The sequence below is a fragment of the Geospiza fortis genome, unplaced genomic scaffold (genome assembly GCF_000277835.1).
Source record: "Geospiza fortis unplaced genomic scaffold, GeoFor_1.0 scaffold115, whole genome shotgun sequence".
Classification (NCBI taxonomy): Eukaryota; Metazoa; Chordata; class Aves; order Passeriformes; family Thraupidae; genus Geospiza; species Geospiza fortis.
Window position 1 is genome coordinate 78,053 of NW_005054499.1, and position 10,462 is coordinate 88,514.

At 55.3% G+C, this 10,462-nt stretch overlaps 1 protein-coding gene across 1 annotated transcript; it reads right to left on the reverse strand.

Annotated features, from left to right (window-relative positions):
- Window positions 1-4,175: 4,175 nt before the first annotated feature.
- Window positions 4,176-7,283, reverse strand: FHL3 (four and a half LIM domains 3). The gene is made up of 5 exons (XM_031063365.1): window positions 7,098-7,283; window positions 6,819-6,993; window positions 6,044-6,213; window positions 5,696-5,882; window positions 4,176-4,564 (listed from the first exon to the last, which is right to left on the reverse strand). Exons 1-5 carry the CDS (start codon window positions 7,251-7,253, stop codon window positions 4,413-4,415), a joined length of 840 nt encoding a protein of 279 aa, XP_030919225.1. The 5' UTR covers window positions 7,254-7,283; the 3' UTR covers window positions 4,176-4,412.
- Window positions 7,284-10,462: the final 3,179 nt, after the last annotated feature.

Sequence of the window (10,462 nt, forward strand, 5' to 3'; positions counted from 1 at the left end):
CGCAGCAGCGTTGCTCGGTGCCGAGCCGGGCCGTGCCGTGCTGAGCCCGGCCGGGCTGTGCTGAGCCGGGCCGAGCCGTGCGGGACGCGCCCGCAGCTCCCCGCGGCCGGTGCCTCGGTGCCCAGCAGTGCAGGCTTTGCTTTCAGCCCCACAATCGCGGTGCGAATCCTCCCACAGACACCCCACTTGTTTTCAAATCCCTTCTTCAGATCCACCCTGCATCCAAGGGTGTCTTGCCCCAACATTGCCAAATGCAAAGCTGTAATTACGTTTTGACTCACTGTATGTGAATGAATTATTCGTATTTTTTCTGCCATGCACAATAACTCTAAGCCAAAAGCAAGAAAAAATTTTGTTTTAATTAATGGAAGACAAAGATGATCCTTCACTGAGGAGAGGATGATGCTGCAGGTATGAATATTGTCTGTAATTACTCCCTTGCATTATAGGCTGCCCTGAAGTACATCACTTTTCTTCATGAATGCCTGCCTGAAAATAAAAACAGAGATATGATTCTGAACTTCGTGTTCTTTCATTTCTCTTTGCATGAAACTTCATCTCTGGGAAGGGAAGGAGTTGAAATCCAGCAATGTCCCACACAACCACATGGCCTCCTTGTTTTGGGCTGCTGGCATCAGGAGGGTCAAGGTGGGACAAGTCCAGCCCTTGCATGCCCACCCTCCTGCTCACCCCACAGGTGGCAGTGCACATGGGAGGAGGTGGGAGAAAGTTGCCCCAAGAGATGCTGTTTCATTTTGGGGCAGCAGTGCAGCGTATCAGAGGCTGGGAGCAGAAATGTAGAGAGCCACAGAATATCCTGAACTGGAAGGGATGCATGAGGATCATCTAAGTCCAGCTCCTGGCCCTGCACAGAACTCCCAGGCAGTGGCTTGAACCTGGCTCTGCCCATTGGGGCTGCAAACGCTGTCCCTGATCCACAGTGGTGCAGGAGGGCACAGCTTGGGCAGATTTGGTCAGTGCCAGGGTCTCTTTCTACCCCTGCAGTGCTGCCCCACTCCCACCTCACTAGCACAGCAGCCCTGGCCTGATCCCCCTCACACTGCTCCTCATGCTTGATAAAATTTCCATGACTGTTTCAGACCCACACTCCGGAGTCTCGGGGGATGTTTGTGCATGACATCACCCTCCCCCTCCTGTAAATCAGGCACCGGGCCATGTTCAGCCATGACCCATTCATGACAGGGATAAAATCCAGATGTTCCAGTGCTACGTGCAGCTGGGTCATTTCCTTTTTTGGCTAAAAACGTGAGGCTCTGGAGGCTGACTGAAAGAGGAGCCTGGGGGCCCCTTGTACAAAACCTTCTGCGGTTAATCCCTGGAAACAGCCCTGCAGAAAGCCCAGCTTGTGCTGCTGCTGCTGCTGCTGGAGGACAGGCTCAGCTGGGAACCTCGGGGCTGGAGCTGCTCAGTCACCCTCCAAGGCCCAGCACAGCACCAGAGCCCAGCCCAGGTCACAGGGCAGCAGCAGCAACAAAAACTGTGCTAGAGCTCCATCAGCCAGCAGAGCAGAGCCTTTGAAGGAGCCAGGAATGTGCACACACCAGTGCCATGGTCCTACAGAGGCACCCCATGGGCTGTGCCCATCCTGCCACCAGAGCAGCACCCACGGGAGCCCAGCCTCTGTGCTGGGAGGGCTGGGGCGGGCAAGTCCAGAGCAAGTCATGGCAGCTGTTGGTAAATGTAAAGGATCTGTGGCAAATAGTTTCATATGTTAGGGGATACATGGCTCCCTGACTGTTAAACATGAGTAAAGAGTGTGCAGCACTTCAGGGAAGGCTGCCAAGAGAGACCACGGATATCCTGGCTGGAGGCTGCAGCAACATCTACCCAAGGAGTGCCCTTGGAATGTGGTGGTGTGGGCAGGCAGTACTCACTGCAGGGCAGGGAGGCAGTACTCACTGCAGGGCAGGCAATGCACACTGCAGGGTCAGCAGGCAATGCTCACTGCAGGGCAGGGTCAGCAGGCAGTGCTCACTGCAGGGCAGAGAGGCAGTACTCACTGCAGGGCAGGCAATGCACACTGCAGGGTCAGCAGGCAGTGCTCACTGCAGGGCAGAGAGGCTGCTCTGCACAGCAGGGCTGGGTCAGTACCACAGGGATGCCCACAGTCCCACAGCCAGCCTGCAAGCACAGAGCAGCACCCCACGTCCTGCTGGGGCCTGTCCTGCAGAACTGCCTGCCTGGACAGAAAACAAGCACGGACAGATGGACAGCCCCAGCCCCAGGAGGCCACTGCAGCCACTCAGCAGCAGGAGGGAGGTGCTGTTGCTGTGTCACACCCACAGGGCCGGCAGGGCTGGGGGGGCTGTGCTTTGGGAAGGCAGGCAGGAGCAGCTGGGGCTGCCAGTCCCCAGAATGGGATCAGGGGTGAGGCAAGGCTGAGCAGAGCCCAGCACACACTCAGCACTCTGCCCTGTGCCTGTTGTTCAAGAGACACAGAAGAGAAAGTGTCACGAAAACAGTTTATTGTATAAAGCTGTAGGAAATACAGAGGACGCTGAGGTTTAGGACAATTCCTTCTGGAGATGGCTCCAAGTTCCTCTCATAATAGCAAACCCACAAACTCTGATTTGCTGTCATCAAAGCTTCCAAACAAGGATTCAACAAGGATCTGAACACAGAGTAATAACACTTCAACATGCATAACATTTTCTGTTCCTAAGTGAAGCCCGGGTGGGGGGCTAGCCCCTTTATCCTGTAGTTGTGTACAAAATGATGGATATTTATGACAAATGAGTACAAAACGGAAAACACCCACAAGAACAGGTTTTCAGAAAAGCATGTGGCTGACTAAGCAGGAAAGCAGGGTTGGCAAAAGTGTCCCAGTGAGACAGAAGCAGAAAGATGTAGAGACAAGGCAGGCAGGAGCATCCCACTGGGAGGGGCCTCAGCCCAGGGCCAGCTCAGCCATTGGGCAGGGATTGCTCAAGGCCTCATGTGAGTCTGGGATGGCTCAAGACACCCTGTTTTGCAGTTAGGGCCAACTGGGACCTGGGCAATGCAAAGTCATCCCCCTCCCACCCCCCAGGTGCCATCTTTGCTTTGCTTCGCTTCTTGTTTGGGACCCAGGGAAGGATGAGTGTGGCTGGAAGGAGCCACCACTCCCTGCTTAGCACAGGGGACACAGGCAGCCCTGGAGGAGCAGGTTGTGGACATCCTGCTGCCCCCTCAGCTGCTCTCTGTGCTGCAGCCCTGTGCTCCTGCAGACCCTCCCAGCAGCTGCTAATCACAGGCACAGTCTGTGGGCAATTCTCCCTTCTCTGAATTAACTATCTCTGGTGCTCTGATAGCTGTGCCCATCCCATGGATCCTCATGAGAGGACACAGGCAGCCCTGGAGGAGCAGGTTGTGGACATCCTGCTGCCCCCTCAGCTGCTCTCTGTGCTGCAGCCCTGTGCTCCTGCAGACCCTCCCAGCAGCTGCTAATCACAGGCACAGTCTGTGGGCAATTCTCCCTTCTCTGAATTAACTATCTCTGGTGCTCTGATAGCTGTGCCCATCCCATGGATCCTCATGAGAGGGATGGAGAAGGAATAAAGCCCTGAGTGCTCTCAGCCTCCAGCATGCCCTTCTCTAGGGCTCTGCCAGATGCACCTGAGCATCAGCAGGCCAGCACTCCCAGGCTCAGCCACCCCAGCCATGGAGGTCACAGCACAGGTGGATGGCAATGGGGTGGGTGTGGGTGGGCTGAATGCTCTGTACCTACAAGTGACTTGAACTCCTCATTCACAGCTAAGAGAGCACTGCCAAGGAGGTGCTGAGCAAAGGGTCTGGCCTGCAAAGAGTCAGGTGCTACAGAATTCCACAGGTAGATCCCATCTGACAGGATGTATGCTCTTCTCCTGGCCACACTCCAGCCTGGTGTCCCCAAACCTCTAGAACAGAAGACAGTGCCCTTCATGCCTGGGCCAGCTGTGCATATGGGAAGGCTGTGCAAAGCCAGCGTGGCCAAGCTGCATGGCCCCAAGACACTGCCTTGTGTCACCTAGAGCGAGGGAAGCATGTGGAGAAAGAAAAGAGGGCAATGCCAAGGGGTGAATACATCTGCCAGCACACAGATCCAGCAGCCCAGTGCCAAAGCCACTCCTGCCCTTTGCTCAGCTGGGGGCCTGGGCTCGTGCCTGGTTAGACTGGAAGCAAAAAGAAAGAGTAAATAATGGGGGGGTCTCAAAGCTCCTTTTTCAGCTTTATTTAGCTTTGACTGCACAGAGCCATAGCACAGCATACTCTAGCCTTCAGGGAGGGGCCACAGGAGCCCCCTGAACACACCACAGCTCAGGGTCAGCCCCCATCTCCTGTGCCTCGTGCTCTGCCCCCGCAGTGCTGCTGGGGAACGTGGCACAAAGGAGAGCAGAGGAAGGCCCTGGCCCGCCGTGCCCGCCCTCGGGGGCTCACAGGTCGCTGCTGCAGTCACGGCACAGGATCTGGTCGTTGTCGGGGATGAAGCCCTTCCCCACCAGCGAGGTGCTGCAGCGCGTGCAGTTGAAGCAGTTGTGGTGCCAGTGACGGTCCTCGAAGGAGACGTATTTGCCACCACCAAAACCTGTGGGAGGGACAGAGGGCAGTGTCAGAGGCTCTGGGGAAACTGGGCTGAGCTTCCTGAGGAGACTGTTCATCTCCAGGTCAGGTCTTCACAGACAGCACTGGTGGTGGCACCCAAAACACAGCCCAAGATCAAATAATGCGGATCTCCACTCTGGTGGGGGAAAAGCACTAAAATTGCTTCAGAGCAGACTTTGCAGGGTTGACACATTAGGACCAGAATCATGATTTTCTCCCGTAGGAGGAGCTGGGACAGGAGCTGCACCATCACAGTGGATGAAGTCAGACAGAACTTTTCAAACACGAAAAGTTTTGGTTTGGCACCAAAAGCATGCACATGCCACGTGGTTGTGTGTCCACTGTGATATCTGAGAGCCAGGCACCCTAAGGGAGATCTGTGTGTGCCCAGCTGCCTGTCAGAGACCCACACTCAGCCCTGCATGGTCTGTAGCAGGATTCCTCACAGTGGTTGAAAGCTCTGCCTGAGGGGCTGCTGGCAGCTCAAACCCTGGAACTTCTCCAGAGGTTTAATCAAATCCTGGGAAGAGCCATCCTACCACCAGCTCAGGCCAGGCTCCTGCAGAGGATCCACAGGAGTTTCCTTTCTCTGCTGGCAGTTGTTGGACTGGTGAGCCGTGACCCTCTTCTCCCCAGGGCTGAAACAAACTGATAAGGACCAGGGGGGAAGTGGGTGCCTGAGAGCTGTCCTCAGCCAGAATCATCCTCTGAGTCACCAGCTGATTCACAGCTTCTCCTGCCTTCCCAGCAGCAAGAACCTGGAGGTGCAGGGGGGAAGGTCAAATGGGGGAGGGCAGGAAGGAAGCCAGACTCTCTTAGGGGGCTCTGCAGAAGAGGATCCCTTACTTTCCCTGCCTTAGGCAGGTACAGCAGGTCCAGATTCCCTGAACCAGGCGCTGTTGTAGGTTTTCCCTGTCCTTTTCATAGGATATGGTCATCAGTATCAAGAAAGGCAAGCTAGAGACATGAGATCATGCTTTGAGGGGTCACTTTGGAGCCTTTAGCTGTGGGTAGAGGGAATTCCTCCCACAGCTCACCACTGTGAAAGATGCAGACAAAGGGACAGAAGCAACCCCAGGCATCACAGGGCTCCTCAGAGAGCTGTTCTGCTCACCTGTGATGGGCTTTGTGCAGGCACTGCACTTCTTGGCATACAGGTTCCCAAAGCACTTGATGCAGTACGGGTTGTCATCCTGGGAGGTGAACTGCTGCCCAGCCAAGGGGGTCTTGCAGCCCGTGCAGACAAAGCACTCCTTGTGCCAGGGCTCATCCCGGTAGGTCACTCCTCCCTTGGTGAGGGTCTGCAGGGAGAGAGCACGTGCTGGTGGCACACAGGCAAAGGGAAACAGCCCAGCCGGGGTGCTGGCACCTGAACCCTCCTGTGACAGGGCTCAGGCAGGAGCAGGGAGCTCCCTGTCCCTGCAGCAGAGCTGGGTGCTCTGGGCTCTCAGGCCACACGTACCTTTTTGCAGCGAGTGCAGCGAGGAGCGAACTTGCTCTCGTAACAGGGAACACAGTAATAATCCTTCTTGTCTGGGATGAAGGACCGGGACCCAATGGGCTGCTGGCAGCTGCTGCATATGAAGCAATGCTCGTGCCAGGTCTGTCCGTTGTACTCCAGCTTACGGGAGCCTGCAAAGAGAGCCCTGCAGTGACACAAGGGAGCAGCACACACACACACAGGGACCTGGGCAGGATGAGCTGTGCTCCTGCACACCTGGCTCTATGTTCCCCTCCCTGTGGCAGTTCAGGACATGGAGCTGGAGAGGGGCTTCAGGCCCACAGCACAGCCACAAAGGGAGGGCTGCAGGAACATGTCCACAGCACTGGCACAAAGGCCATGGCAGAGATGCCTGACGTAATCTACATCTGATGATGGTGCTAAAATAGCCAAGTAAAGACACACACGCCTATGCCTCAGGCCTTCTCCAGAGACACTCACACATCTTCAGTCATTCTGTCTCTTCTTGCCAGCACACAGCAGAAAATGCCCAGGAAACCCTTTGTTATCTCCTCCCTCATTCACTTCCCCATGAAAAAGGGGAACAGATAGATGGGGCTGCTGTGGTGATCACAGCTTGTCCAGCAGTGCTGTCTTGCTGGACAAACAAAGGACAGGAGGGCAGGAAAACAGAGACCCAACTCTCTTCCATGCTGTTCTCATGCTGGACCTGCAGCCCCAGCTGACACCAAGGGACCAGAAACAGACTGCAATGCTCCAGTCCAGCTGCTCCTACCTGGCATGACAGTCTTCTCACAGGCGATACATTTGGAGGAGAACTCGCTGCAGTAGCAGTCGTTGCACAGCAGCTCCTTGCCCTGGCAGGTGAAGGGCTCATCGGCCAGGGAGCGGTCGCAGCGGAAGCAACGGAAGCAGTGCTCGTGGTAATGGCGGTCCTCGTAGTACAGCTCCTGGGAGTACAGCCAGCATGAGCAGGGGACAAAGGCCTTGGGAGCTGCCCTGCTTGTCTGCAGGGCCTCTACTCACCCTGCTTGTCTGCAGGGCCTCTACTCACCCTGCAGTCATGGCCGATCAGCTCCTTGCACTCGTCGCAGGTGTTGGCGAAGTGCGCGTCGTAGCAGGGGATGCAGTAGGGGCCATTGTCCATCTGGATGTACTTGCGCCCATACAGGGACTCCTTGCAGTTGTCACAATCGAAGCACTCTGTCATGGTGCCGGTCTGAGGCCCTCCTTCACCTGCTGAGATCAGGGAGGTGTGGGTCAGTATCAGCTTAGGCTGTCTGAGATGTCCCTGCACAACCCTGCCAGCTCCAGAGTCCCTGCACTGAGCCAAGAGCTGCTGTCAGCACAGGGGACAGACCCACGCTGTGCTCCTGCTCTGGGGCTGCATGCACTTCCCTAAGAGCCTGCACACATCAGGCCCTTCAGGCTTATTCTCCACTTCACAGCTGGAGAACTTTGGCACCACTCAGAAAACCTGGACATGTCAGCATGCAGCTAAGCTTTGCTACCATCCTGGGAAGTGAAGTGTAAAATAAAAAGGGAGAAATTTCCTGCATGAAAAGTTTTGGGTTGGGACCAAAACCATGCACATGCCACGTGGTTGTGTGTCCACTGTGATATCTGAGAGCCAAGCACCCTAAGGGAGATCTGTGTGTGCCCAGCTGCCCTTCAGAGACCCACGCTCAGCCCTGCATGGTCCAGAGCAGGATTCCTCACCATGGCTGGAAGCTCTGCCTGAGGGGCTGCTGGCAGCTCAAACCCTGGAACTTCTCCAGAGGTTAAAAGCAGCAGCTCCATAGGGAAGCAGGAATTGGGCACTCTGCTCTGTGCCTTGGCTGTGGAGCCTCGTCCCAGCAAACTGTTCTGCATGTGTTGCTCCGACTATAAACACTCCCCAGAGAGAAGCTACAGGGGCAGATGGGTGTTCCACAAGCACCTGTTGGGGCTTGGCATGAAGGAGACCTGACATCTCTCCTTGCTGCTTATCTCCCTCACAGACAACAGGTTTGTGGAACTACTTTGCTTTCTTTGGAGCATTAACTCCAGAACAAGACTATCTTCCTCCTGTTTAGTTCAGCCTGGTTATTCCTAAACATGGAGTTTTCCACTTGCAAAATCACACCCTTAAACCCGGGTTGCTGTCAAGTGTAGACAAGCCCATTGAATTACAAGGGAGCTGTCAGCTGCAGAGCACCTCCACTGCTGAGTTCTTCACAAACCCACCCACTTCACAAGGAGCAATTACAGCTCAATCTGCAGTTCAGCATTTAATGGTCAGCGAGCTCCCTCCCAGCCCCTGCACCCCCTCCCCAGAGCCAGCTGTAGGTTGGGAGGCAGCCTCCAGGGCAGGAGCTGATCCAGACAGCTCTGACTCACAGCCCAGAGCTCCCCAGGGCTATTCTTGGCCAAGCCACACAGCTCCCAGCTGTTGTCAAGCCTGGTATGTGCCGATAGGACTGATGGAGAATAAATCCAGTGCTCCCACATGGCTACGTGACCAACTGAGGAGGAACAAAGTTCCTTTTCAGACACGGTCACCAGCTGCCACCCAGGCCATGCCCGCTCCGTGCCCTCCAGCGTGGCATGCCCAGTCTGTTACTGGGCACAGGGCAATGCCCAGTCTGTTACTGGGCACAAGGCAATGCCCAGTCTGTTACTGGGCACAGGGCAATGCCCAGTCTGTTACTGGGCACAAGGCAATGCCCAGTCTGTTACTGGGCACAGGGCAATGCCCAGTCTGTTACTGGGCACCAGGCAGTGCCCAGTCTGTTACTGGGCACAGGGCAATGCCCAGTCTGTTACTGGGCACAAGGCAATGCCCAGTCTGTTACTGGGCACAGGGCAATGCCCAGTCTGGTACTGGGCACCAGGCAGTGCCCAGTCTGTTACTGGGCACAGGGCAATGCCCAGTCTGTTACTGGGCACAAGGCAGTGCCCAGTCTGTTACTGGGCACAGGGCAATGCCCAGTCTGTTACTGGGCACAAGGCAATGCCCAGTCTGTTACTGGGCACCAGGCAGGCACGTGGGGGTTTGGTTCAGGGTGCTGAACTGTGCTGGCCCCCCCAGTGTCCCTCCCCTCTGGGGCACCCCCAAGGTGCTCCCCTGACTGGGCAGCAGCTCCCCTGACCCCCACACAGCTCCTGGCTGCTTCTCACCCACTGCTGCCCTCTCTGCCACCCCACTTGCCTTTGCTCCCTGAAGCTACCTGGGACCTTTCTCGCTGGTAAAGAATGAAATAAAATTTCCAACTCTCCTCCTCCCCTGTCCCAGCCCTGGTGAAGGGAACTTTCCAAGGTGTGTCTGTACTAAGAGGACCTGTAATGAGCACTCCTGCTCATTAGAGGCTAAGGCACTGCCAGAGCAGGGAACTGCCATGTTTCTCAATGGGCTGCACTTCAGCTCTGTGGTCCAGTAAAACAAGCTCAGAGGACATCAGAAAACACAAAGGAAGGAAAAAACAACCTGAATGAAGAAGGCTGGGATTTTACCAGTGATAAAGAATAATCCTCCTGAGCACCACTACCCTGACCCTGATGCTGTCAGAAGAAGAAGTGAAAAACAAACCCCTCCAGGAATGATATACCAAGGAGGACCCTAAAGCAGAGGGACACTTTGAGCACTTTTCCCCCAAATCTGTGTTCCTGCTGCACACTGGGAGCTGAGTGCTGCTCCCCAAGCTGGGGGTGCAGCAGAGCCGGGCCCAGGAGCCTCACGTGGCCAAGGCTGCACACGGGAACAGACTTTGTGCTGCCTTTTCAACAGAACAAGAACAGGCCCAGGAAGTTTGCTCAGGGTTATTTGTGTTAGATAAGCTGTTTGCTCCCTTTGTTCTGCTCTCAGATGCAGAGCTGGGCAGGGGTGTAGAAGCCTGGGCAGCACCAAAGCAAACGCAGCATCTTCGTCTCTGAGATGTGGTGCTGTGAGACAGGGAAGAGGAAAGTGGGACAAAAGAAATGGAGTAAAAGAAATAGTAGAAAAGCCCACAATTCTTACTGTGATTGTAATGATGAACCTGGGAATTGCCTCCCTTATGAAGCACAGGGTTAGAGTTTTAAAATGCATTAAACCCCCCTTTAATCGAGGCTCAGACACAGATTGTACAACACAGGCAATGCTCTGGTGCCAGGGAGCATGTGCTCATCCTTTGCACCACCCTGTAAACATCAGCTGTGTGTGGAGCGTGCTGGGCTGATGGCAGCAACGCCTTCCAATGCTAACCAAGGTGTTGCCCTATAATGATGGGATTGCAGCTGTAAATAGGGTGTTTGAGCACTGCCAGATGGCTCCAGTCTGGGGGGACAAGGCTTGCTGAAGCAGGAAACTTGTACAGGGTGGTGGTGGAGCTGGATGTGGGATACTGCTCAGCTGTCTCACTAGCTGTTGGAGGGCAAAAATAAACACAGATATATGCCTGC

Excerpts from the sequence above, each read along its gene's own strand:
- FHL3 (XM_031063365.1), bottom strand. The coding sequence starts at position 7,253 with ATGACAGAGTGCTTCGATTGTGACAACTGCAAGGAGTCCCTGTATGGG. Across the intron at positions 6,994-7,097 it reads TGATCGGCCATGACTGCAGG|GAGCTGTACTACGAGGACCG; the intron begins GTGAGTAGAGGC and ends CTGTACTCCCAG. Across the intron at positions 4,565-5,695 it reads CTGCACAAAGCCCATCACAG|GTTTTGGTGGTGGCAAATAC; the intron begins GTGAGCAGAACA and ends TCCCTCCCACAG.